The sequence below is a fragment of the Macaca fascicularis genome, chromosome 19, assembly GCF_037993035.2.
Source record: "Macaca fascicularis isolate 582-1 chromosome 19, T2T-MFA8v1.1".
Taxonomy (NCBI): Eukaryota; Metazoa; Chordata; class Mammalia; order Primates; family Cercopithecidae; genus Macaca; species Macaca fascicularis.
In genome coordinates, this window is record NC_088393.1 from 60,286,012 (window position 1) to 60,313,870 (window position 27,859).

Sequence of the window (27,859 nt, forward strand, 5' to 3'; positions counted from 1 at the left end):
GTCTCTCCGCCTGGGGCCCCACCTCTACCTTGCTCAGGCCCAGCCCACTTTCTCGTTGGCTCCACCCAGGCCTGGCTTTAGTCCTGTGCGCACAGATGCGCGCAGACCAGGAAGCAGATCTCCTAGAGTGAAAATCGCGCCGCGGCGGTGAGTTTTGCTCTGTGTTGTATTAAGTGTGCACTCCGCAGGTCCCCAGCACTTCCGCACCTGGGACATGGGGTCCCCGCAGACCTGTAAATTCTCGCCCATCTTCCTTCAACCGGAGAAAATGCGGACATTCCTCTGGGAATTCGGAAGTCGCTTCCTTTTGTGCTTAAAGTCGACCTGAGGCTGTTCCCGTCTCCGGTCTTCTGCTACAGGGCGATGTATACACTTCCTATCGTGTAGTTTTTGTGCTCAAAACCATTTTTTTTTTTTTTTTTTTTTTTTTTTTTTTGAGACGGAGTCTTGCTCTGTAGCCCGGGCTGGAGTGCAGTGGCCAGATCTCAGCTCACTGCAAGCTCCGCCTCCCGGGTTCCCGCCATTCTCCTGCCTCAGCCTCCGGAGTAGCTGGGACTACAGGCGCCCGCCACCTCGCCCGGCTAGTTTTTTGTATTTTTAGTAGAGACGGGGTTTCACCGTGTTAGCCAGGATGGTCTCGATCTCCTGACCTCGTGATCCGCCCGTCTCGGCCTCCCAAAGTGCTGGGATTACAGGCTTGAGCCACCGCGCCCGGCCTCAAAACCATTTTTTAACTCCTCCCTCCCCGCGCGTTTCAAAGTCCTCACCCGAGATGTGTATTTCCGACCTGGGCGCCTCCCAGCCTCACCCTTGAAGGCCCCTGAAGCGCAAACGCCTCCACCCCAGTCTCGGGGAGGCCACGTTCTCTGCCTGGTGCTGGGATATTGTGGACCCCACCCTTGTACGAAGGCGTCGTCACACCCCACCTCCCACCTCATGCTGGGCCCTGCTGCACCCCAAGTCTCCCCTTAGCAGTCACCGCTTCTCCTGAGCCCGCGTTGGGGAGGTGCTCGGAGCCTGTCCTGTGACACGGGGTGTTCTTGCCTGCCCAGCTCCAGCCACTGAAAAATGAGCTGCTCAGGGATGCAGGCGTTTTACTCCAAACCCTCCTGTGATTGTGTTATGCCCAGACTGTTTGTTCCCCAAAGAAGACCACCAGAGTCCAGAGTCAAAGCCAAGCGGCAAGGATCTTTACTACAAGTTCGAACCTGGTCCCTCCTTTACACAGTATACAAGAGGGCCCTGAACAATGCGAGCGTTTGCTTTTTATAGCCCGAAAGTTGTAGGGGAACAAAGAAATTCTTTTGGCTCCTGCGCTTTCAGTAACCTTGAACGGCTGTCCCCTTATCGGAGACTTTCCAGGTGGTGTTTATACTGGGCTCAGGGAGTTTGAGAGATATATGGTGGTGGGATGGGAGGATGGGATGTGTTTGTGCTAGGCTCAGGGAGTTTTGAGCCCGGGGCTGAGGAATGTGCCCAGCTCCTTTCAATTGTGTGGGCCAAAAGGATCAGGAGACAGAGCAATAGAAAACCTGAGACAGAGAAAAGCAGAAAGTCCCATAACAGATAGCAAAGTAGAGGATGGTGAGGGATTTGTGAAGAGACAGCAAAAGTGAAAATAAAAAAGATAAGAAAGCGGGAGGAGAAATGTAGAGAAAAGCTACAAGAGACAGCAAAAGCGGGGGAAAAAAAGAAAAAAAGAAAAGAAAGCGGAGGAGAAAAGCAACCGGAGAAATGTAGAGAAAATCTAGATGTACAGAGAGATGATGGACGACAGCAAGGTACAGAGGGGCAGCAAAGAGGGAGGCTCATCAGAGTGAGGGAGAGGAGGAGAGATTTGGAGCCAGGGCAGACAGAGCACAGTGGTGCTGGTGGCAAGGAGAACAGAGGGAGAATCACAGCAGGGAGGACACCTGGGGATCTGGGGTGCCAGAGAGCGGGGACAGGGGGTATAACAGGGAAGACAGAATTTAACAGGGAAAGCAGAGGAGGAGCAGAGATGGGAGAAGAGGCAGAAATAGATGGAGATTGGGGACTATCTAAAGATTGGGGAGAAGGAGCAACAAGAGGTTAAACAAGATGTGAGGATGGAACCCAGATAATTTTTGTAATTTTAGTAGAGACAGGGTTTCACCATGTTGGCCAAGCTGGTCTTGAACTTCTGACCTCAGGTGATCCACCCGCCTCGACCTCCCAAATTGCTGGGATTACAGGCGTGAGCCACCGCACCTGGCCACTCATGCATTCTTGATTGAAAAAGTTTGCTTATGTCTTAGTTCTCAGCTGACCCTCTTTCCCTGTTTTTTGTTTGTTTTGAGACGCACTTTCACTCTTGTTGCCCAGGCTGGAGTGCAATGGAGCGATCTCACGTCACCGCAAACCTTTTTTTTTTTTTTTTGAGATGGGAGGTCCCCTCTTGTTGCCCAGGCTGGAGTGCAATGATGCGATCTCGGCTCACTGCAACCTCTGACTTTCTCGTTCAAGCAATTCTCCTGCCTCAGCCTCCCTAGTGGCTGGGATTACAGGCATGTACCACCACGCCAGGCTAATTTTGTATTTTTAGTACAGATGGGGTTTCTCCATATTGGTCAGGCTGGTCTCGAACTCCTGACCTTAGGTGATCCGCCGGCATCGGCCTCCCAAAGTGCTGGGATTACAGGCATGAGCCACCAAGCCTGGCCTACTCACTGCAATCTTTACCTCCCAGTTTCAAGTGATTGTCCTGCCTTGGCCTTCCTGAGTAGCTGGAATTACAGGCATGCGTCACCACTTGTAGATAATTTTTGTAGTTTTAGTAGAGATGGGATTTCTCCATGTTGGTCAGGCTGGTCTAGAACTCCCAACCTCAGGTGATGCGCCCGCCTCGGCCTCCCAAAGTGCTGGGATTACGGGTGTGAGCCACTGCACTTGGCCTCTCTGTTTTCAAGGTCACTAGCTGTGTCTTTATACTTCTGCATTTTATAAATGTTACTGTAATTTTCTTGTGAGGAAGAATTAAATGTTGGGAATCAGTGGCATCAGAACCTGACAAAAGAAGTTTCTTTATCCCAGGTATGTGAAAGATGCTTCTCTAAGTTTCAAGGATAATTTTGATAAGGCCAGCCCTTTCCATTAGCGCTTCCAGGCCACCATGTCAGAATTCAGGTACATCTTCTCACTCATCTCAGACCTTCTCAGCGTAACTCATTGAAAATGTCCTTGTTCTGAGGATATCACAGCGAAATCTAAAGCAGGTCATGTCAGTCCCTGGCAGCGAACCCTCCACCGGCTTCCTGTGTTCCCCAGGACAAAAGCCCAGCTCCTCACTGTGGCTCCACAGCCCTGTGTCCAGGGCCCCTGCCAGTGTCCAGCTCCTCCTGGGAGCTTACCCTCACCTCATGTCTCCCTCTGCCCCAGTCACATTTGCTTTTTCTCTTTTCCCAAACCTCAAAACCCTTCCTGTCTCAGGTTGTTTTCACTGCTCTTACCCTATGTCCCTAAATGCTCACAGCACTGTCCCCTTCTCCTCCTTCAGGTCTTGGCTCAGAAATGTCTCCCATGCTCTCCCACCCCCATCTGAAGTTCCCTCTGCCTGTCAGGCTCTATCACATTACTCAGGTTTTATTATCTCTGCGTCAATCACATCAGAAACATGCTTTTTTTTCTTTTCCCAGAGAGTCTCACTCTGTCCTCCAGGATGTGAATGCAGTCTTGTGATCTTGGTTCACTGTAACCTCTGTCTCCTGAATTCAAGCAATTCTTGTGCCTCAGCCTCTCAGGTAGCTGAGATTACAGGTATGTGCCACCATACCCGGCTAATTTTTGTATTTGTATTTTATTTTATTTTTGAGTCTCACTCTGTTGCCCTGGCTGGAGTCCAGTGGTGCCATCTCGGCTCACTGCGACCTCCACCTCCCAGGTTCAAGTGATCCTGCAACCTCAGCCTCTGGAGTAGCTGGGATTACTGACACCCCACCAAGCCTGGCTACTTTTTGTATTTTTGGTAGATACAGGGTTTCACCATGTTGGCCAAACTGCTCTCGAACTCCTGACCTCAAATAATCCTCCCATCTCAGCCTTCCAGAGTGCTAGTATTTCAGGCATGAACCATCACGCCCAGCCCAATTTTCGTGTTTTTAGTACAGACAGGGTTTCACCATGTTGGCCAGGCTGGTCTCAAACTCCTGAGTTCTAGTGATCGTCCCACTTCAGCTTCCTAAGTAGCTGGGACCAGAGACACACAGATGTGCACCAACCATACATGGCCAAATTTTTGTATTTTTGGTAGAGATGGGGTTTCCCATGTTGCCCAGGTTGGTCTCAAACCCCTGAGCTCAAGCAATGTACCCACCTTGGCTTCCCAGAGTGCTGGGATGACAGGCATGAGCTACCACACCCAGCCTCTGCACGGGGTTTGGTCAGGGCTGGGTCTGTGCCCTGAAGGGGATCTCATTCCAGCCCGGCTCCTCAATCCTGCAGTGTGTGTGTGGGCTTCTCCAGGAGGGAAGTGAGAGTCTTGTAGAAATGTATCATCCCTGGTGCAGTGGGCAGCAGAGGTGACTGTATTTTTTCAGGGTGAGGGCACCTTTGTATGTGTCATTGTGTTACAGGGAGGAAGTGTGTTGATTCTGAGCAATAAACAACATATTTCTAACATTCAGGATTGACTTCTAAAGACTCTTGGTACGTGAGGAAAAAACACGGAAGAGGAAAGCAAAGGGTCAGGGATGGCTATTCCTCAGGTGAGATGATATTCTCGGTGGATTGTTCTGTTCTTTCCTTTCAGAAACCCTGGGCCTTGGTGTTGTGAATCTTCTCTGAGTCTCAAGTGTCCTCCCTGACAGGTTTGCTCACACTCACCCATGCCTTCCCTCAGTCCCTCTCATCTTGTTCACAGGGTGAGGGTCCCATGGTGTCAGTGCTGTTTGGCAGTGGGGATTGTTCAGGGGCCACATCTGGATGCTCTGTCAGTTCTCTGTAGATCAGGATTAGAGCAGCTGCCAATGGAAGTCACATATTCATATGCACAAAGTACGTGGTAAATTCTAGAAAAGGAGACCAATAAGGGAAAATCTTTTCTCCCTGATTTTATACTAAATTTTTCAGTAATTGAGTGAGTTGCTGTGTTTCTGACTCAAAAAATCTTAGTACTTAGAATGGGAAATTCATACACAGACATGAATGATACAGGGGTTTTATTCCATCATTATTTTAAGAATATGAAGTCAACCTAAATAACAGCAGGAGATTTATTAAACCATTCTTAACAAATTAACCTGATGGAGACAGTGGTGTTACTGTGGAGAGTCTTGTGAAACAGGTGTTTTTTGTAAAACTGGTTACAATTTTTCTGAAGTATAGGAGCAGTACTTCTAGCTGCCAAAGTATCCTTTTCCACCAAAATGAGGTTCCTCTTCAGTTAAACAAAACTTGCTACTTTTTATATTTTTAAAACCTTTATATATATACACATATATACATACACATACATATATACACATATGTATGTATTTTGAAAATATTGCATACTTTGAAAATCTGGGACAAATGACCACACTTTGTATTAACATGTAGTTTTTTGTGAGTGTGTGTAGGTTTTATTATTTTTTGAACATATACAAAATAGAGTTTTGTACTTTAATTAATCTTATTTTCATGTATTTTATTTTATTTTGAGATGGAGTCTTCCTTTGTTGCCCAGGCTGGAACGCCTTGGCGCAATCGTAGCTCACTGAAACCTCCACCATCAGAGTCAAGCCATCCTCCCACCTCAGCCTTCCAAGTAGTTGGGACAACAGGTGCCTGCCACCATGCCCAGCTAATTATTTACTTCTAACATAAGAAATTCATACTGAGAGGGTATCCTGACCTCTTCAAAAAGTGTAATCAAACACCACTGGGAAGACATTATGTGGTGGAAAATCCCTCACTTGGATTTGTCAGAACATTCCTACAACTGAATCCACGCTTTCCCCTCTCTCCTCTTCTCATTTTCTGTAGAGATAAGAACTTCTCCCATAGCCATTTTGTTAAAATGTGTTTTCCTTTCAGGGTCTACTGACATTCAGGGATGTGGCCATAGAATTCTCTCAGGAGGAGTGGAAATGCCTGGACCCTGCTCAAAGGACTCTATACAGAGACGTGATGCTGGAGAATTATAGGAACCTGGTCTCCCTGGGTGAGGATACCTTCCCTCCAGAAGTGGGGATGTGCCCTTTTGTATCTTTGTATTTTCTCTTGTTGCCTCCTGGGAGCCCCATCCTTGCTTGACTAATGTGGAAATCATGTTGATTTTGAAATGAAAAGCTTCATGATGTAGCACTGTCCCCTTTGTTTAGATGTTTTGCATTCTTCATGATAGCTCGGGGGTGTTCCAGAGTAAAGTAAGCATAAAACCTTATGGCAGACCCGGCATGGTGGCTCACGCCTGTCATCCCAGCACCTTGGGAGTCTGAGGTGTGTGGATCACTTCAGGTCAGGAGTTCAAGATCAGCCTGGCCAACATGGAGAAATCCCATCTCTACCAAAAACACAAAAATTAGCCAGGCGTGGTAGTGCATGCCTGTAATCCCAGCTCCTAGAAAGGCTGACAAAAGAGAATCACTTGATCCCAGCAGGCCAAGGTTCCAGTGAGCTGAGAACACACCATTGCACTCCAGCCCGAGTGACAGAGCAAGACTCTGTCTCAAAAAACAAAAACAAAAACAAAAACAAAACCTTCTGGCATACTTTAAAGATATCCAGTTCCCTGTTTGCTTTTCCTGTGCTTTCGATTCAGTAGTTCTTGGAAGGGAACTCGATGTCCACATATCACATATTACAATGCTCCCCAAGCATTCAGAAGGAGGCAGTCAGCGGAGCAATCAGTGAAATATTTTCCTAGATCATCTGCAATGTCTTCTTTCCTACTGAAACATAGGGCTGGGACTCTAGAAAAGCTCCAGCACGTCACAGTCCTTTCTTTTTATAAGCAGGAATCTCTTGCTGATCTGCTGTCTCCATGTTGGAGTGAGAAAAAGAGCCCTGGACTGTGGAGAGTGAAGTGAAAATAACAAAAAAATCCAGCTGGGTGGGAATGTATTACAGGTGTAAAGGCAGGTAAGAGCTCAGATGGGCAGAGTGGAAGCTCCACCTTCCAATAGTGTATGGAGAAACTCTGCAAGTGGGAGAATTCTGTGGGAAAAGGAAAGTTTCTATCCTGAGATCTCTGAAATAACATCTTTCTTTGCCCCCTCTTATCCCTCTGCTCTTCCTTTCTTTTTCTTATTTTATGAAAGAGTCTCAGTCTGTTGCCCCGACTACAGTGCAGTGGTATGATCTTGGCTAACAGCAGCCTCTGCCTCCCAGGCTCAAAGGATTTTTGTGTTCCAGCTTCCTAAGTAGCTGGGACTGCAGGCACTCACCACCATGCCCAGCTGATTTTTATGTTTTCAGTAGAGACAGGGTTTCATCATGTTGGCCAGGCTGGTCTCAAGTGATCCACCTGCTTTGGCTTCCCAAAGTGTGGGCCTAAGATTACCTAGTTGCTGAGGCAAGAGACTAAAGGCACAAACTATTTCAGTATAATGAAGAAAATAGTTAAAATAAGAATAGTCATAATATAAATTAGATATAGAGATGATCATGGCAATTGTCAATCATTATTATAAACATTATTAATCATTAGCTTTTAATATTACTCTTTGTTGCATTACTAATATAACCTAGGACTAGCTGGCAGGTATAGGGTCAGGTGCTGAAGGGACATTGTGAGAAGTGACCTAGAAGGGAAGAGGTGAGCCTTCTGTCACACCCGCATAAGGGCCGCTTGAAGCAGTTCCTTGGTGAAGCAGTAGCGCCAGTGTCTGGGAAGGCCCCCGTTACTGAGCAGACTATGAAAGGGAGTCTCCTTTCCTTGGAGGAGTCAGGGAACGCTCTGCTCCACCAGCTTCTTGTGGAAGGCTGGATATGATCCAGGCCTGCCCGCAGTCATCCGGAGGCCTAAACCCCTCCCTGTGGTGCTGTGCTTCAGTGGTCACGCTCCTTGTCCACTTTCATGTTCCTCCAGTACTCCTGGTTCCTCTTTGAAGTTCATAGTAGATAGTGGTAGAATAAGCAGTGAAAGTCTTAAAGTCTTTGATCTTTCTTATAAGTGCATAGAAGAAAACGCCGATGTATGCTGGCTTCTCTCTCTCTACTTCGGCTACATAAGAGGCAAGCGCCCACTGTCCTCTGATCATGTGACTTGCTTCACCTTGTCAATCACCTAGAAGATTCACCCTCCTTACCCTGCCCCTTGTCTTGTATGCAATAAACATTAGAGTGCCCAGCCATTTCGGCTGCTACGGGTCTCGGCGTCTTGATGGTAGTGGTCCCCCGGCCCAGATGTTTTCTCTTTATCTCTTTGTCTTGTGTCTTTATTTATTACAGCCTCTCATCTCCACACACGGGGAGAACACCCGGTAAGCTCCATAGGGCTGGACCCTACACCAAAGCGCTGGGATTACAGGCGTGAGCCGCCATGCACAACTATTGTTATTATTTTAAATAGTTTTGTCTTTTAGTTCTCTGTAAACATGTAAGTGGTTTAAGCATGATTCCAGTGTGAATATAGCAACCACGTTAGTGTCCATTTCTTTCTTTTTGTTTTTTTAGTTGGAGTCTCGCTCTGTCGCCCAGGCTGGAGTGCAGTGGCGCGATCTTGGCTCACTGCAAGGTCCGCCTCCAGGGTTCACGCCATTCTCCTGCCTCAGCCTCCTGAGTAGCTGGGACTACAGGCGCCCACCACCACGCCAAGCTATTTTTTTTTTTTTTTGTATTTTTGGTAGAGACGGGGTTTCACCGTGGTCTCGATCTCCTGACCTCGTGATATACCCACCTTGGCCTCCCAAAGTGCTGGGATTACAGGCGTGAGCCACCGTGCCTGTTTGTGCCCATTTCTTTCAGTAAACAGAAGTTAAGTGTGTTGTATAAATAAAATAAAAAGGTATGAAAAACACTGTACTTATATATTACCAGAAATGCAACATACACAGAAATAATTCTGACAAAAATAAAAATAGTTATAGAGGAGTAGTAGTTTTGAGAAGTGGTTATTGTTGCAGGTATGTTAAAGATCTTAAAGTTATAGCATAATAATGAAACTTAAACTTTTCATAACCTGGCCAGGTGTAGTGGCTCATGCCTATAATTCCAGCACTTTGGGAGGCCGAGGTGGCGTTCAAATCCAGCCTGGCTAACATGGCGAAACTTCATCTGTACTAAAATTACAAAAATTATCCAGGCACAGTGGTGGGTGGCAGTAATCCCAGCTACTTAGGTGACTGAGGCACGAGAGTTGTTTGAACCCGGGAGGTAGAGGTTGCAGTGAGCTGAGATTGCATCTTTGCACTCCAACATGGGAGACAGAGTAAGACCCTATCTCAAAAAAAAAGTTTCATAACCTGCAAAAACTACTTCTCTAGAACTTTTTAAATTTTTGTCAGAATTATTTCTGTGTATGTTGCATTTCTGGTAACATATATGTAGTGTTTTTTCATTTTAAATAATATTATAAAAGTTTAGTTCTGAACAAAAGGTACACATATGTCAGTTTCTGTATCTGTCCTCTTATTAATTAATTTATGTATTTATGAGACAGAGTTTTGCCCTTGTTGCCCATGCTGGAGTGCAATGCTGCAATCTCAGCTCACCACCACAACCTCCACCTCCAACCAATTCTCCTGCCTCAGCCTCCTGAGTAGCTGGGATTGCAAACATGCGCCACTACACCCAGCTAATTTTGTATTTTTAGTAGAGGAAGGGTTTCTCCTTGTTGGTCACGCTGGTCGCGAACACCTGACCTCAGGTTATCCACCTGGCTCGTCCTCCCAAAGTGTGGGATTACAGGTGTGAACCACCATGCCTGGCCTGTTTTGTTTTTTTTTAATTTATCTTTACTGGTGAACTTCATATATGTTTGTGGGTTGGAGTTACTCTTTAGACTTCTTTCATTTCTTTTTTTTTTTTTTGAGACAAAATCTCAGTCTGTCACCCAGTCTAAAGTGTAGTGGTGTGATCTTGGCTCTTGGCTCACTGCAACCTCCACCTCCCAGGTTCTAGCAATTCTCTAGTCTCAACCCACAAAGTAGCTGGAACTACAGGTGAGTGCCAACATGCTGGGATAATTTTTTGTATTTTTTAGTAGAGACGGCATTTCATCTTGTTAGCCAGGATGGTCTAGATCTGCTGACCTTGTGATCCTTCTGCCTCAGCCTCTCAAAATGCTGGGATTACTGGTGTAAGCCACTGTGCCCGGCTCATCTGAAGGTTTTTTTTTTTTAACACATTAGTGCTATTAGATGGCTTCAAGGATTGCAAGTTTTACAGTACAGACTCTTAACTTCCTTTGTTTAATAAGATTTGTCAGCTTTTGGTGATGTTGATGATGAGATGCTCCTGTTCCTGTCTCAGTCATTTCACTGTCCTGTCAGAAATAATTTAGACTGGCCAGCTGCCGTGGCTCACACCTCTAATCCCAGCACTTTGGGAGGCCCAGGTGGGTAGATCACTTGAGGTCAGGAGTTTGAGACCAGTCTGGCCAATGTGGTGAAGCATCGAATGTACTAAATGCCAAAAATGGGCCAGGCACAGTGGCTCCCAGTAATCCCAGCAGTTTGGGGGGCTGAGATGGACCAATTACTTGAGGTCAGGAGTTTGAGACAAGCCTGGCCAATATGGTGAAACTCTCTCTACTAAAAATACAAAAATTAGCTGTGCATTGTGGCAGGTGCCTGTAATCCCAGCTACTTGGGAGGCTGAGGCAGGAGAATCACTTGATCTGCACAGCAGGTGGAGGTTGCTGTGAGCCAAGATCACTCCACTGCACTCCAGCCCATGCAACAGAGTGAGACTCTGGGCTGAGGAGGGAGAATCACTTGAGGTAGGAGAATCCTGCCAGTACACTCCAGCCTGGGTGATAGAGCGTGACTCCATCTCAAAAATAAACAAAAAAGGAAATAGCTTAAACTGAGAGGCTTCAGACACAGAAACTTATTTCTCATGAATTTGGAAAGTGGGAAATCCAAGAGCAAGGTGCCAGCCAAATTGGTTCCTGGTGAGAGCCTTCTTCATGGTTTAGCCCAGCCATCTTCCTGCCATGTCCTGACATGGTGGAAAGAGGAACCATGGTAGAAAGAGCTCTTTAATGTCTCTTCATAAAGGTATTAGTTCTATTAACGAGTTGTAAACACTCATGACTAAATTCTTTCAAAGTCTGCATCTGCAGGAACATCCTATTAAAGAATACCACATATACCAAAGCTTATTTGAAAAGTAGTTATTTATCTTATTTTTTGAGATGGAGTCTCATCCCATCTCCCTGTCTGGAGTGCTCTGCCACGATCTTGGCTCACTGCAGCCTCTGCCTTCCAGGTTCAAACGATTCCTGCCTCAGCCTCCCAAGTAGCTGGGATTACAGGCACCATCCACCATGCCCAGCTAATGTTTTTGTATTTTTAGTAGATATGGGTTTGCACCATGTTGGCCAGGCTGGTCTCGAACTTCTGACTTCGTGATTCACCCACCTCGGACCTCCAAAGTGCTGGGATTACAGGCATGTGCCACTGTGCCTGGACATTAGTTAATTCTTATTCCTTATAGTGCTGTGTATATTTTTGACCTAATAAATCAGAAAGTAGTGATATTAACATGTATTTCAGCTCTTATGTTGTGTACTGGTGGTAAGTACAAGTTATGGCTTTTTTCTTAATGGGGAATTGTGTACAATTCTGCAGGCTGTATACATGTACTTATTATTTTCTGACTTCTTTTATCAAGGGTTACAATATTTCATTAACTGATTTTCATGACTTTACCTGTGAGTTTTCGGTATGTGATATGCAATGTAACTGACACACTCCACTTGTTAATGTCACAAAGTGCTGCCCGGCGCAGTGGCTCCTGCCTGTAATTCCAGGACGCCAGGCATGGTGGTGCGTATCTGTAATCCCAGGTACCCAGCAGGCTTAGAAAAGAGACTTGCTTGAACCCAGGAGGCAGAGACTGCAGTGAACCAAGCTCATGCCATTGCACTCTGGCCTGGGTGACAGAGTGAGACTCCATCTCAAAAAAATAAAAATTCAAAAAAATTTTTAAAAAGTCACAAAGTGCCTGTTGCACATGAATATAGGTAATTTTGTAACAGTTATTTAGAAAAATGTGGTATTAACATTTTTCTTTTTTGAGATGTGGTCTCACTCTGTCACCCAGGGTGGAGTGCAGTGGCACGATCTCAGCTCACTACAATCTTGGCCTCCCGGGTTCAAGCAAATCTCCTGTCTCAGCCTCCCAAGTAGCTTGGATTACAGGTGCCCGCCATCACGCCCGTCTACTTTTTGTATTTTTAGTAGAGAAGGGGTTTTACCATGTTGGCGAGGCTGGTCTTGAACTCCTGACCTCGGGTAATTTGCCTGCCTCAGTCTCCTAAAGTACTGGGATTACAGGTATGAGCCATCATGCCCTGCCTTGTTTCTTTTGAGGTGGAGTCTCACTTTTCACCCAGGCTGGAGTGCAGTGGTGCGATGTTGGTACACTGCAACCTTTACCTCTTGGCTTAAAGCAATTCTTGTGCATTAGCCACTTGAGTAGCTGGGACTACAGGCGTGGGCCACCGCACCTGCCTAATTTTTGTAATATTTTCTTCTCAGTGCTATGATTGTTTGACAATATAGAAATTGCTTTGGTTTTGATTATCCTTACGAGAGATTATTGTGGATTATTAAAAAATATAATACCTTGTCTGTTTTTTTTAGCATTTATTTGTATACAGTAAATACCCTATAAATATGGAGAATATATATTTTTCTCCTCTTTGATGTGACAGTGATATGTTTTTTGCAAATTGTGACACACTTTAGGGTCACAGTGGAAAAATACTCCTTACTTTAGGCTTACACATGTTTGTGCCCTGTCAGTGTTTTGTCATGATATTGGAAAGAGGCTGCAGTAAAAATGATTTGAAGAATATGTAATCGCCCATTATTTATTAAAAAATCTTACCCCTTTTGTGTTCCTAAACTTTGAAGATCATGTTTGAGAAGTTTAAAATAAGTATTGTTTTTTGTGTCATATTTACACATTTCAGTATTGTGTAACTTCTGTACTTAATTGGAAACCTATTGGTGTTTATATTTTGTAGCTATCTCTTCCAAATGCATGATGAATATGTTCTCATCAACAGGGCAAGGCAATACAGAAGTGATCCACACAGGAACATTGCAAAGACAAGCAAGTCATCACATTGGAGATATTTGCTTCCAGGAAATTGGGAAAGATATTCATGACTTTGTGTTTCAGTGGCAAGAAAATGAAACAAATGGCCATGAAGCACCAATGCCAAAAATAAAAATGTTGATGAGTAGTACAGACCGATATGATCAAAGGCTTGCTGGAAATAAGCCTATTAAAGATCAGCTTAGATCAAGCTTTCATTCTCATCTGCCTGAACTGCACATATTTCAGCCTGAAGGGAAAATTGGCAATCAAGTTGAGAAGCCTATCAATGATGCTTTCTCAGTTTCAGCATCCCAAAGAATTTCCTGTAGGCCCAAAACCCATATTTCTAATAAGTATGGGAAGAATTTCCTTCATTCTTCATTACTCATAGAAAAACAGGAAATACACATGAGAGAAAAATCTTTCCAATGTAATGAGAGTGGCAAAGCCTTTAATCATAGCTCACTCTTTAAAAAACATCAGATAATCCATTTAGGAGACAAACAATATAAGTGTGATGTATGTGGCAAGGTCTTTCATCAGAAGCGATACCTTGCATGCCATCATAGATGTCACACTGGTGAGAAACCTTACAAGTGTAATGAGTGTGGCAAGACCTTCAGGCAGAATTCAGGCCTCTTAGTTCACAAGGCAATTCATACTGGAGAGAAACCTTACAAGTGTAATGAATGTGGCAAGGTTTTTAATCAACAATCAAACCTTACACGTCATCATAGACTTCATACTGGAGAGAAACCTTACAAATGTGAAGAATGTGACAAAGTTTTCAGTCGCAAATCACATCTTGAAAGACATAGGAGAATTCATACTGGAGAGAAACCATACAAATGTAAGGTTTGTGACAAGGCTTTCAGACGTGATTCACACCTGGCACAACATCAGAGAGTTCACACTGGAAAGAAACCTTACAAGTGTAATGAGTGTGGCAAGACCTTCGTTCAAAATTCATCTCTTGTAATGCATAAGGTCATTCATACTGGAGAGAAACCTTACAAGTGTAATGACTGTGGCAAGACCTTCGTTCAGAATTCATCTCTTGTAATGCATAAAGTCATTCATACTGGAGAGAAACCTTACAAGTGTAATGAATGTGGCAAGGTTTTTAATCGAAAATCAAACCTTGAATGTCATCATAGACTTCATAGTGAAAAGAAATCTTATAAACGTAATTAATTTGCAAGGTTTTTAGGCAACAATCAAACCTTGCCTGTCATCACAGACTTTATACTGGAGAGAAACTTTACAAATGTGAAGAATGTGACAAAGTTTTCAATTTCAAATCATGCCTTGAAATACATAGGAGAGTTCATACTGGAGAGAAATAATAGAAGTGTAAGGTTTGTGACAAGGTTTTCAGGTGTGAGTCACACCTGGCACAACATACTGGAATTCACACTGGAAAGGAACTGTACAAGTGTAATGAGTGTGGCAAAGCCTTTAGTGGTCAGTTACAAATGTAATGATTGTCACAAAGTCTTCAGTAACACTACAACCATTGCAAAACATTGGAGCATCCATAATAAAGAGAGGTCTTACAAGCATAATAAGTGTGGCAAGTTTTTCAGACATCATTCACACCTTGCAGTTCATGGGCGATCCTGTACAGGAGAGAAACCTTACAAATGTGATGATTATGGCAAGGTCTTCAGTCGAGCTTTATCTTTTGCAAAACATAGGAGAATTCATACAGGAGAGAAACCTCACAAATATGATGATTGTGGCATAGTCTTTACTTCATGTTCACACCACATTAGATATCAGAGGGTCCATACTGGACAGAAAGTTTACAAATGTCATATGTGTGACAAGGTCTTCAGTCTGAGGTTACTCCTTGCAGAATATCAGAACGTTCATTTTTGAGGTAATAGTTACAAATGCAATGAGCATAGCAAACCATCAAGGATTAATTGACAGTAGAGTCAATTCAGCATTGACTTGAGTTTGAGTTGACTTAAAACATTGAGTTCAAGCATTAATTGACATTAAAGTGTTTATATTAAGAGGATTGGGCCAGGTGCGATGGCTCACGCCTGTAATCCCAGCACTTTAGGAGCCCGAGGTGGGTAGATCACTTGAGATCATGAGTTTGAGACCAGCCTAGCCAACAGACGTGAGTCACTTTTCCCAGCCTGCTTTTTGTTTCTTTAACAAAAACCGATAGGGATTTTTATGAGTATTGTGTTGAATCTGGATCACACTGGGTTACGTAATAATTTAGCAATATTAATTTTTCCAAACCATCAATATGAGTTGTATCTCTATATATGTTTTTAATCATTTGGGTTAATGTTTGTAGATTTCAAGGTACAAAATTCTCAGTTTTTAACGTTTATTCCTAAGTATTTCTCACTTTAAGATCTCTAGCAAATGGAAGTGTTTTTTAAGATCCCCAGCAAATGGAAGTGTTTTTAAATTTTCGTTTAAAAGTGTTTTTTGTTAATATACGGAAATTCAACTAATTTTTGGTGCTGATACTGTACTGTGCAAATCCACCGAATCCATTAGTATTTTGGTTGACTCAGGCCCCGCCCACCTCTTGCCCTCACGTTCTGGCCAGATCCAGGCCCCGCCCACCTCTACCCCTGGTCTGGCTTCTGCCCTGCGCTGATTGGCACAGACCCGGAAGCTGATGGCATGGACTGAAGGTTGTACCGTGGAGTTTGAGCTTCCCAGTTCTCTGGTGCTGCTATACCGGGGACGTGGGGTCCCCACAGACCTGGAAATTCTGCCCCCTCTTTCTCAACTCAGAGAAAATTGAGAAGTTCGGCTGAGAGTCCATGAGTCGCTTCCTTTTGATTTTAAAGTCTCCCTGAGGCTGGTCCCGTCCCTGTCTTTCTGTGGGGCCGTGCAGACACCTCCTGTCGCGAAACTTTCCTTCTAAAAACCCTTCCGACCCATCCTCCCGCCTCCTGCTGTTTTTTTTTTTTTTGTTTTTTTTTTTTTTTTTTTTTTTTTGAGACGGAGTAGCTCTGTCTCCCAGGCTGGAGTGCAGTGGCGCGATCTCGGCTCACCGCAAGCTCCGCCTCCCGGGTTCACGCCATTCTCCTGCCTCAGCCTCCCGAGTAGCTGGGACTACAGGCGCCCACAACCGCGCCCGGCTAATTTTTTGTATTTTTAGTAGAGACGGGGTTTCACCGTGGTCTCGATCTCCTGACCTTGTGATCCGCCCGCCTCGGCCTCCCAAAGTGCTGGGATTACAGGCGTGAGCCACCGCGCCCGGCCCTCCTGCTGTTTCAAGTCCTCACCATCACCCTCGAGCTGGACTCTCACCCTGGGCGCCTTCCAGCCTTGGTCTCTTCGGCTCCTGGAGCGCAGCGCTGCAGCCCCAGTCCCCGGGAGACCACGTTCTCTATGTGGTCCTGAGATCCTGCAGACCCCACCCCTGTCCGAAGGCGCCATCGCCCCCCACCTCCCTCCTCGTACCCAGCCCTGCTTCTCCCCAGTTCCAACTCCTGGAAAACGTGCTCCTGCTGGAGGCAACCCTGTTTTTCCACCCTCTCCCTGTTGTTCCCGGAAGGCAGGCCTGGAGTGTGAAGTTTCCAGGTTCTTGGATATTAAACATAATTGAAAAACAAACAAACAAACAAAAACACAAAGTAACAAAAGAATGAAGCAGCGAAAGCAGAAATTTAATCAAGAAAGCACTCCACAGGGTGGGAGTGGGCCCGAGTGAGCGTCTCCATGGCCCCGTTTACAAAGTTTTTAGAGGTTAAAGTTTTTTGTTGTTGTTGTTTTTAAGGTCCCTATGGGCTACCCCGTATCTGGATGAAGGATTTGGCCCTTGGCCAACGAAATACTGAGGTGAATTCGCCTGAGACCAGAGCAGATGGGTGCCCTACGCAGAGTAAGTGGTGGCCAGTGCTTGGCTGTGGCCACTCCTGGGCTCTTGCTCTTTCCATCTGATACCTGGTGGAAGGGGGAGGGCGCTAGGGAGAGCAGCCTTTGATCCTTTGTTACTTCTGGTGGGAAGATGGGGTTTTTCCTTTTAGTCTAGTTTTGGTTTTTTTTTTTTTTTTTTTTTTTTTTTTTGAGGTGGAGTCTCGCTCTGTCACCCAGGCTGGAGTGCAGTGGCGCGATCTCGGCTCACTGCAAGCTCCGCCTCCCGGGTTCACGCCATTCTCCTGCCTCAGCCTCCCGAGTAGCTGGGACTACAGGCGCCCACAACCGCGCCCGGCTAATTTTTTGTATTTTTAGTAGAGACGGGGTTTCACCGTGGTCTCGATCTCCTGACCTTGTGATCCGCCCGCCTCGGCCTCCCAAAGTGCTGGGATTACAGGCGTGAGCCACCGCGCCCGGCCTTTTAGTCTAGTTTTGGAAAGTTCACGTTAATTGGTTTTAGATTCCTTATTTATTTATTTATTTATTTTTTGGGATATCGGGGTCTCACTCTGTTACACAGGTGGGAGAGCAGTGATAGCATCACAGCTCACTGCAGCGTCAACCTCCTGGGCTCAAGGGATCCTCCCACCTCAACCTCTAGAGTAGCCACGCGCCACCACGCGCCACCACACCGTGATAATTTTTGTGTTCTTGGTAGAGACAGGCTTTTGCCTTGTTGTCCAGGTCGGGCTCCAACTGCAGGGCTAAAGTGATCCTGGAGCATCGGCCTCCTTCAGTGCTGGAATGACAGGCTTGAGCCACCATGCCCGCCTTATTTCTTGGTTTTTAAAAAATATACATATAGGCCGTGCGCAATGGCTCATGCCTGTCATCCCAGCACTGTGGGAGGCCGATTCTCGCCTATCCAGGAGACAGGTTTCACCATGTTGCCCAGGTTAGTCTCAAACTCCTCAGCTTAACTGATCCGGCTTAACTGATCCGCTTGCTTGGGCTTTCCAAAGTGCTGGGACTACAGGAGTGAGCCACCACACGTGGCCAGTCCTGGAATTTTCTAGAGGAGGATGACCAACGCAGCCTATGGACCCTTCCTGGCCATCACATGAAGACCAGCGACTCCTCCTTCCAAAACTCAGAGCTTCTCAGGATGACTTGGGGAAACGTCCCCCGCTGTGAACCTCGGTGAGCCCGCCTGTAACATACAGGTGAGGGAGAAGACCAGAAAAGCTCAGTCAGAGTGACACTGACCCTGAAATGATGGGCAAAATGGAGTGTGTGGCTTTTCCTGTAGGAGAGGGTGATGCTTAGTTGTAATTTGAATTTTAAATGGATTCCAGTCCTCCGAAAAACAGGTGATTAGACTCAAATCACCTTGAACCTTTTCATCTCATGGCTTTAACCCACCTACATGGCTCCATGTCCCTTGCAGTCCTCTCCCCTGAGCTCTACAGTCCTGTGCCCAGTTCTCTCCTCTTTCTCCTGGGACATCAAACAGGCGTCTCCACCTTCACATGTCCATAAGTGACTTCCTAAACCCCCAAACATTCCCTTGCAGTCCTACACGTCTCAGATGAGGGCGACAATGTACTTCTAGGGGCTTAGCTGAGGTCGACACCATGTATTTTAAATATAGGAAATACATTATTTGTAAGTGTTGTAATTTATAAGGTAAAGAGAAAATTATATGTACACATGAAAGGAGTGAGAAAATACATCATTTCCAAATTTCTTTTGAGGTGTGGGGGAAAAATATTTCAAGACCTCAACCTTAGGGATCTGTGCTCCCAGGACCCCTCTGACTTCATCTCCTGCCTGCGTCCTCCTCACTTCATCTGCTCCAGCCATACAGGCCTCCAGCCATATGGCTCAAGCCATACAGGCCTCTTTCTTTTTTCTGGGACTGAGGTTGCTCCTGTCTCAGGGCCTTCTGGGCTGTCCCTCTGCCTAGTACTCTGGCCCTGCAGCTGCAAGTGACAAGCAGCCTTTCTTCCCTAAGTCTTTGTTCTGACATCACTTTCTCTATGGAAACCTTTGTGATCTCCTACAGTCCCCCATTTGACATGGCAGCCCCACCTTCACCCCCACCTCTGGTCCATGTTGCCTGTTCTGTGTGATTCTTTTTGCTCCTTTACTGTTCACTGGATTCTGGTGAGAACAAGTCACCAAGGGGAGAGCAGAGCCAGAAGGTGGGGCTGTGCTGGGCTGGCACCCTCTGAGTGGAGCTCAACCCTGACTTTACATGAGGGTTCTCAGACATTTTGCAAATACATGTTTTATGCTGTTTTATCAGAGATTGCTATTATCATAGGATGGGACCCACCCTCAATAATACTTATAATGGCGCTGGTGATTCTCATCGGTGTCCAGCATTGAACGTCAAGGCAGTTTCCTCCATGTTGAGAGCTGAGATCAGCCTGTGATCCACAGGGAGGTGAGGGGGCTGTGCTCTGTGTGGGGTTTGGTTAGTGCCAGATCTGTGCCCTGAAGGTCTGTGCCCTGCTGCAGCGTGTGTGTGTGTGGACTTTTCCAGGGAGGGGGGAGTGGAATCTAAAAACAAGTCAAAATTACCCTTGTAGATCTTCCTGTGGGACATTGTTATCTCTGCGTAATCTCTGGTGCAGTGGGCAGCAGAGGACTTCTCCCGGGTGAGGTGTCCCCTGTGTGTGCGTGTTTTGTCACAGGAAAGGAATGAGTGATTTCTAAACACTAAATCTCGGCTGGGTGCAGTGGCTCACATCAATCCTGAGTCTTTGGGAGGCCTGGGTGGGCAGATCATGAGGTCAGGAGATCAAGACCATCCTGGTCAACGTGGTAAAACCCCGTCTCTAGTAAAAATAGAAAAATTAGCTGGGCCTGGCAGCTCATGCCTGTAGTCTCAGCTACTTAAGAGGCTGAGGCAGGAGAATCGCTAGAACCAGGGAGGCAGAGGTTACAGTGATCTGAGATCATGCCACCAAACCACATCCTGGTGACAGAGCTAGAATCCATCTCAAAAAAAAAAAAAAAAAGGAAAAATTAAATTGCTATGTAATGAAGCCACCACAAAGGGCAAAGAAAAGGAGCCAGGGATAGCTGTTCCTCAGGTAAAGTGACATTCCTCAGTGGATTCTTCTGTCTCCTTCTTTTCTAAAATAGCAGGTATTGTAGTAGCCGGTCTTCTGTGATTCTGAAGCGTCCTACCTCACAAGTTTGCTCACACTCACCCATGCCTTTTCTCAGTCTCTCTCATCTTAAATTCCATCTGCCTCCGTTGCCCAGGCTGGAGCTCACTGGAGCAATCTGGGCTCACTATAACCTCCACCTCCCAGAATCAAGTGATTTCTCGTGCCTCAACCTCTCAAGTAGCTGGGATTACAGGCGTCCGCCACCAGGCTTGGCTAATTTTGTATTTTTCATAGAGATAGGGTTTCACCATGTTAGCCAAGCTGGTCTCAAGCCCCTGACTTCACATAATCTCCTTGACAGTTTTTCACTGTTACTAAGAATAACATACTGGATGCCTGTGAGTGTGGTGACTTCACTGCAGATATCTGGAGAATTCCTGCAAAACCGATTACTTCTTTTTGGACTTGCCATTTCCTCTTTTAGATATGGGAAGATTCCATCCGGACCCCCCCAGCTGCAAAGGTGCCCTCTCTGACTGAGAACATGAGAAATGTCTCACTCTTTCAAGCAAGGCTTACTACTGTGGTCTTACCACCATGTCCTTTTTTGTATTCGGTGAAAATGAAAGCCCTTTTTATTTATATTTTCTATTCCTTGAGGGTCTGAGTAGACGTCATTAATCGTGGACATGTATATTTAAAATAGATTTTAATACTTTGCTGAAAGCATTCTTTTCATGTATTTTGAGAGCTATTTTGTATTCTTTTGTTCTTTATTTTTGTCCTGGTGATTTGTTCATATTATGCATTTTTTAAGGATAAAACAGAAATGTTCTTTCACATGCCCGCTTTTTTTTTTTTAAGACTGAGTTTTGCTCTTGTCACCCAGGCTGGAGTGCAATGGCATGATCTCGGCTGACTGCAGCCTCCGCCTCCCGGGTTCAAGCAGTTTTTCTGCCTCAGCCTCCCGAGTAGCTGCGATTACAGGCAGGCGCCACCACTCCCAGCTAAGTTTTGTACTTTTTAGTAGAGATGGTGTTTCACCATGATGGCCATAATTTCTCTTGCCTTCTGAAATTAGAAATTTTTGGTCATTAATGTCTTCCAACAGGCTTTTCTATACCTTTCTTCCTCTCACTGTCTTCTGGGACTTCTGGTACTTGAAAAAAAAATTTTTTTGAGATGAAGTTTTGCTCTGTTGCCAAGCTGGAGTGTAGTGGTGCAAACTCGGCTCACCTCCAGCCTCTGTCACCTGGGTTTAAGTGATTCTCTTATCTCAGCCTCCCAAGTAGCTGAGACTACATGTGTGCACCAGCACACCTGGCTAATTGTTACATTTTTCATAGAGCCGGGGTTTCTCTATGTTGGTCAGGCTGGTCTCAAACTCCCAATCTCAGGTGATCTGCCCACATTGGCCTCCCAAAGTGCAGAGATTTCAGGCGTGAGCCATCGTGCCTGGCCTATTTTTTAAATTGTTTTATTTTTTTGAGACAGTCTTGCTTTGTCACCCAGGCTGGAGTACAGTGGAGTGATCTTGGCCCACTGCAACCTCTGCCTCCCATGTTCAAGTGCTTCTCCTGCCTCAGCCTCTAGAGTAACTGGAACTACAGGAGCCCACCTCCACACCCAGCTAATCTTTGTATTTTTAGTAGAGACAGGGTTTTGCCATAATAACCAGGCTGTTCTCCAAACTCCTGACCTCAGGTGATCCACCCACCTTGGCCTCCCCAAGTCCTAGTGTGAGCCACCTTGCCAGTCCCCCAGTCTAATTTTTAATTTACATTATGAATTCTGATTTTGAACCCATGTATTGAATTTTTCCATTTAGTTACTGTATTTTTAGCCTGAGAGCTTCTGTGTAGTTCTTCATAATTTCTGTATGTTGGTTGACCTTCTCATTTTCTTCATGCATTGGTTTTTTGATTTCTTGAAGCTGTCTCTTAACTCAATGAGTTTCCAAAATTGTTTGAGTTGGAGTCGTAAGGGTGGCAAGGTCTTCAGTCCGAGGTCAATCCTTGCAGAACATCAGAAAATTCATTTTTCAGATAATTGTTCCAAATACAGTGACCATAGAAAATCATAAAGCTTTAATTGACATTAGAGCCAATTAGGCATTGACTTGAGATTGAGTTGACTTAACATTGAGTTTAAGCATTAATTGACATTAAAGTGTTTATGTTAAGAAGATTGGGCTATGTGGGGTGGCTGACGCCTGTAATCCCAACGCTTTGGGAGGCCAAGGCTGATAGATCACAGCCACTCCTGGCTATGAGAGTGTGGAGGCGGCTGTAGGGGTGGGGCCTGGTTAGAAGGGGCGGGGCCTTGAACAGGATCTGGACAGGGCAAGAATGAGGAGGCTGCCTGGGAGCCGGGCTGGAAAGTGGGAACGCCCGGGCCAGAGAGAGATCATCATCTTGAGGGCGAGGTCTGGAAGGGATGTTTTGAAGTGCAGGGTCTGGAGGGGGCGGGTGCTGTCTTTCTCCCCAGCTGGGCCCCAGATGTCTCCTGCTGTCATCCTCTCCATCCTCCATCCTGCAGGACTGGATTCCCGGGTTACTGATTGGTGGATTGTTTCTGATATGCCGTGATGTTACCCCTAATATCACAGGGATGCTTCCTGTCCGTTTTGAGTTAATATTTCAAGCAATGGAAGGTAAAACAACTTACTGTAGTGGGCCACCTGTGCTGATCGCTGAATCGTTTTTCCTCTTAAGTTGAAAATGGTTTTAATGCAAAGCGCCTTTTTTGAGCAGGTAGAGCCGCGCGTCCTGCAGGCGGGGCGAGCTCCCCTCCGTCTGGGGCAGGGCGGGGGAGAGGGGCAGGAATCTTGGTAAAGGGGTGGAGTGGGGCGCTGGTTGCAGCGGGGACTGGTAATTAGAATGGCTTATTAAACTAAGCAAGATCCTGGGTTGTTTGAGTGGATAATGGAAACTGAAAGGTGACATGCAAAACTGCCTATGACACACAGGAGTGGAGGATAATTTCATATTTCATGGAAATAAAGTCACGGCCTGGAGTGGTGTCTCACACCTGTAATCCCAGCAGGTTCAAGAGCCGAGGCAGGAGGATCGCTTGAGCCCAGGTGTTTGAAATCAGCCTGGGCAACATAGTGAGACCTCGTCTCTACTAAAAATCAAAAAAATCTGCCAGGTGTGGTGGTCCACGCCCGTGGTCCCAGCTGCTTGGGGCGCTGAGGTGGGAGGATCACTTGAGCCAGAAAGTTGGAGACTGCAGTGAGCTCTGAACTCGCCACCACACTCCAGCCTAGGTGACAAAGCTAGACCCTGTCTCAAACAAGCAAATAAATGAGAGGTGTAATTCCTCCTTTAAAAGTAAGGGAAGAGATTTTATTTCCTTTTATCTCTTAGAATATTCAGTTAGAAAATTTGTAAATTCATTTTCTCTGTCTTCTGAGGTGTTATTATTTTTTTTAGACAGTTTTTTTCTGTTACCCAGGCTGCAGTGCAAGGCGCGATCTCGCCTCATCCACAACCTCCATCTCCTGGGTTCAAGCGATTCTCCTGCCTTAGCTTCCCGAGTAGCTGGGATTACAGGCATGAGCCACCATGCCCGGCTAACTTTTCTTTTTTTCTTTTAGAAACTAAACCTTTTTTCAGTTTAATGACCCAGGGATGTATTTCTGCAGGACTTGGGAGTTCTTTTTGAAAGGCAAACAACAAGGGAGACAGTACCTTTATCTCAGTAGGAAATTAAATAATTCAAACATCAAATGACTTCAATTTAAGGCTATGGACCTTGAGGTAATTCTGAGCCTTGAGAGGAATGTGGTCATGCAAGCTGAGTCCAGTGTTATGCAGGGGCAATTTCTAAGACTTTTCCTGTAAGTAATTAGGAAGACTAAGCAGCCACAGAGCTAAGACCTCCTCGGATCATTGTCCCTTCTTTTGTAATGATAAGGTACACTTTGACCTTCCTTGAAGTATATCAATCCACAACCAAGCAAGTGGCTGCACCCTATGCACTGGTCTTGAATAAAAAAATGTGGTGATTCTGCTAAAGATTCTCTGTCTTTCCCTATGTGTGTGAAACCTTAATATCTCTACTTTGGAATGCTGATCCCATTCATTTAGAGTTGATGTTTCCAGGTGGCTATTTCCAAGCTTTGCCTTCAAGTAAATTCTGTACTTAATCATATACTCTAAATTTTATTTACTGCTGACATCAGTTTCTGTCGGATTGTAGGAGCCTCACCAGAGAGGGCACCTGCTGCCCTGTTGTAAAACTCACACTTGCCAAAAGTTATGGGTTAGGGTTTCTCCCCCTCCCTCAGGATGACGCTAGTTAGCTGACACAGATGGTCACCTCCGTTACCAAGTAGAGCCATGTGCGATCAAGGGTGTTGTCAAGTCCTCTTCCTTGAGGACTGATTAGTGTTTATCTTGAAAACATGTACTTAATCAGTCCCTGAGGACTGATTAGTGTTTATCTTGAAAACATGTACTTAATGGGTTGTATAGAACAGTGAAGTGTCTTTCTCTGTTTTCAACCTCTTAGCTCTTTTCCTCTATTTGCCATCACATTCTGGTCTAAGGCTTATTTATTAATGAAATCATTTTTATTTCTTATTCTGTTATCGTCGTGTAGATGATTTCTCATTCGGGGGAAGATCATTTTGTTTTCAATTATATTGTCTCAACATTTAAATGGTGAAGTAAAGAGTATTTCTTGGGCCAGGCTTGGTGGCTCACGATTGTAATCACAACACTCTGGGAGGCCGAGGCAGGTGGATCACTTCAAGTGAGGAGTTTGAGACCGGCCTGGCCAACATGGTGAAACCCCGTCTCTACCAAATATACAAAAATTAGTTGGACCTGGTGGCGCGCTTGTAATGCCAGCTACTCCGAAGACTGAGGCAGGAGAATCACTTCAACACAGGGTGTACAGGCTGCACTGAGCTGAGACCTTGCCACAGCACTCCAGCCTGGGAGACAGAGAAATACTGTCTTAAAAAAAAAAAAAAAAAAAGGAAATTAAAAAAAAGAAAGTATTAGATCTCCTCCACAAATGTGCTGGGACGACTAACTGGATATTCACATGGAAAAGAATAATGTTGGATCCCTACAGAATCAAAATTTTATTTTAAAAATTTAGAGAATGAGGAAGGGAGCACTGCGGGAGGGACTATTATTACTTTGTCGCCCATGCTGGTCTGGAACCCCAGGCTCAGGGAACCTCCCGCTGCTGCTTCCTGAGTAGCTGCGACCTCAGGCTCCCTCCCCAGCGCCCGCATCCCCGCTGTGTTTAAGCAGCAGGTGGTGACCTCACTCTTCCCTGGCCTGAGCACTCCGTCCCGCATCCCAGGTGTGGCCCTAGGGAAGTCTCTGAAGCTAAGCACAGGGTAGACCCTTCCCTCACCCCCACTCCCACCCCCCAGAGTGAATGGCGAATAGAAAGGAAGAAGATTTCTATTCTGTTCTGTGGGCCGGCAGCGTGAAATCGTACATTCCGCCCAGGCAAGGCTTTGCATTTCACATTCTAGTTTGCATCCCCATTCCAGACAATTCCAGGGCTTTTGAATCAAGCCTCAGCCTTCCTGGCCGGTCTCGCCTCCAAAATCGGAAAAACAGAGGCGCTGGGCTCAAGACTGAGACTCACAGGTGCAGCCCCGGCCCCGCCCTCTGCCGGTTCTAAAGGGCAAAGTCTCTCCCCGTGGCGCCGCGCTTCGCCCTGCCCAGGCTCCGCCCACCTCCTCGTGGACCCCGCGCAGGCCTTATTTCTGTCCTGCGCACGCAGATTCACGCAAACCTGGAAGCGGATAGCGTGGAGTGAAGGTCCCACCGCAGCCCGTGAGTTTCTCTCTGTCTTGCATTAAGTCTGTGTTTCCCAGGTCCCCGGCGCTTCTGTACCTGGGACGTGGGGTCCCTATAGACGTCGAAATTCTCGCCCTTCATGCAGAGCAAATTGAGACGTCCCTTTGAGAGTCTGGGGTTCACTTCCTTTCCTACAGACCTGGAAATTCTCGCCCGTCTTCCTTCATGCAGAGCAAATTGAGAGTCTGGGGTTCGCTTCCTTTTGGGTTTAAAGTCGCCTTGAGGCTGGTGCGGTCTGGTTTTTCTGCTGTAGGGCAATGTATACACTTTCTATTGCGTAGTTTTCCTGCTTAAAACCTTTTTCTAACTCCTCCCGCCCCGCGCTTTTTAAAGTCCTCACAGGTGAGGTGGATTCCCGCCCTGGGCGCCTCCCACCCTCGCCTTCGTTGGCTTGTGGAGTGTAGCGCTCTGGCCCCAGTCCTTCACAGGCCGTGTCCTCTGCCTGGTCCTGAGATCCTGCAGACCCCACCACTGTCTTAAGGCGTCGTCGCCCCCCACCTCCCTCCTCGTGCCGGGTCCTGCTGCTCCCCAGGTCTCCCCTCCGCAGTCACCGCTTCTCCTGAGCGCGCGCTGGGGAGGTGCCCGGGGCCTGTCCTGTGACACGGGCTGTTCTTGCCTGCCCAGCTCCAGCCCCTGTAAAATGTGCTCCCCCGGGATGCAGGCGTCTTACTCCAAATCCTCCTGTAATCGTGTGGGCCAAAGGGATCAGGAGACAGAGAGCAGTAGAAAACCTGAGATAAGAAAAGAAAACAGGAGGAGAAAAGTAACTGCAGAAATGTAGAGAAAAGCTAGATGTACAGAGACATGGCAAGGAGAACAGAGGGAGAACCACAGCAGGGAGGATTATTGTGGGTCTAGAGTGCCATAGAGTGGGGACGGGGGATATAACAGGGAAGAGAGAATTTAACAGGGAGAGCAGAGGAGGCGCAGAGATGGGAGAAGAGGGAGAAATCTATGGAGACTGAGGACAATCGAAAGATTGAAAGATCTATGAAGAAGGAGCCATAAGAGGTTAAATAAGTTGTGAGGATGGAGCAGAAGAGGTGGAAGAGAAGGAATAAAGGGAAGAAGGGGATAAACAGCAAGAGAGGAGAGGGGCAAAAATGAGACGCAGAATCCCAGGGAAAAAGACAAGAAAACAAGAGCTGGAGAGAGGAGGAGAATGAGAGATATGTACAGAATTAGGGAGGGAAGCATAATAATGAAAACAGAGAAGCTGGGCGCAGTGGCTCATGCCTGTAATCCAGGCACTGTAGGAGACTAAGACAAGGGGATTGCTTGAGTCCAGGAGCTCGACACCAGCCTGGGCAGCATAATGAGACCCACATCTCTGACCGAAAAAAGAAAAAAAAAAAAAAATTAACGGGGCGCGATGGTGGACACCTGTAATCCTAACTCTGGAGGCCGATGTAGGAGGATCACTTGAGCCCAGGAGGTCCAGGCTGCAGTGAGCCGAGATCATGCCACTGCACCCCAGCCTGGTCAACAGAGTGAGACCCTGTCTCAAAAGAAAAAAAGGAGCGGGGGACTTTGGGTTCAGATGAGTAGGTGAGTTCGTATTACTAGTCGTGACATGTTGACTTCTTTGTATATAATCTAATAACTTTAAAAAATTTGTTTAAATTATACAGATGAGGTTGAGAATTTTTAAACTCCTATCTATGAGACGTTAACATCCTGTAAATCTTGGCATCAGAGGTCAGCTTCCACTTGGAATCCTTATTCAGCCCGAGGGCAGTGACTTACTCAGTTGTGAGTCACTCTCTTGCCTTTTCTCAGAGTTGGGTATAAAGTGGAACAGTGGGCCGGGCGCGGTGGCTCAAGCCTGTAATCCCAGCACTTTGGGAGGCCGAG

The 27,859-nt window shown here is 46.1% G+C and overlaps 1 protein-coding gene and 1 long non-coding RNA gene across 20 annotated transcripts; both read left to right on the forward strand.

Annotated features, from left to right (window-relative positions):
* The first annotated feature begins 103 nt into the window (after positions 1 to 103).
* Positions 104 to 14,774, forward strand: LOC102143105 (zinc finger protein 525). 19 transcript variants are annotated; one of them, XR_012427937.1, is made up of 7 exons: positions 104 to 147; positions 3,654 to 3,774; positions 4,641 to 4,721; positions 6,031 to 6,157; positions 6,954 to 7,077; positions 8,614 to 8,944; positions 13,178 to 13,345. XR_012427937.1 is itself a non-coding variant. In XM_074024602.1 (7 exons), the coding sequence occupies exons 5-7, from the start codon at positions 7,055 to 7,057 to the stop codon at positions 14,404 to 14,406; spliced, it is 1,326 nt and encodes a 441-aa protein (XP_073880703.1). In that variant the 5' UTR covers positions 104 to 147; positions 3,654 to 3,774; positions 4,766 to 4,823; positions 6,031 to 6,157; positions 6,951 to 7,054; the 3' UTR covers positions 14,407 to 14,774. The 19 variants fall into 19 exon arrangements, 12 of the variants coding, with proteins under 12 accessions (XP_073880703.1, XP_073880702.1, XP_073880705.1 ...); XR_012427933.1 differs by lacking the exons at positions 8,614 to 8,944; positions 13,178 to 13,345 and adding exons at positions 8,389 to 8,420; positions 11,458 to 12,959 and having other exon boundaries at positions 6,951 to 7,077; XR_012427936.1 differs by lacking the exons at positions 8,614 to 8,944; positions 13,178 to 13,345 and adding exons at positions 8,389 to 8,420; positions 11,458 to 12,959.
* Positions 14,775 to 16,210: 1,436 nt separating this feature from the next.
* LOC141409140 (uncharacterized) lies at positions 16,211 to 20,900 on the forward strand. Its single transcript, XR_012427950.1, has 2 exons — positions 16,211 to 17,077; positions 18,075 to 20,900. It is a non-coding gene; the product is annotated as an uncharacterized lncRNA (long non-coding RNA).
* The last annotated feature ends 6,959 nt before the right edge of the window (positions 20,901 to 27,859 follow it).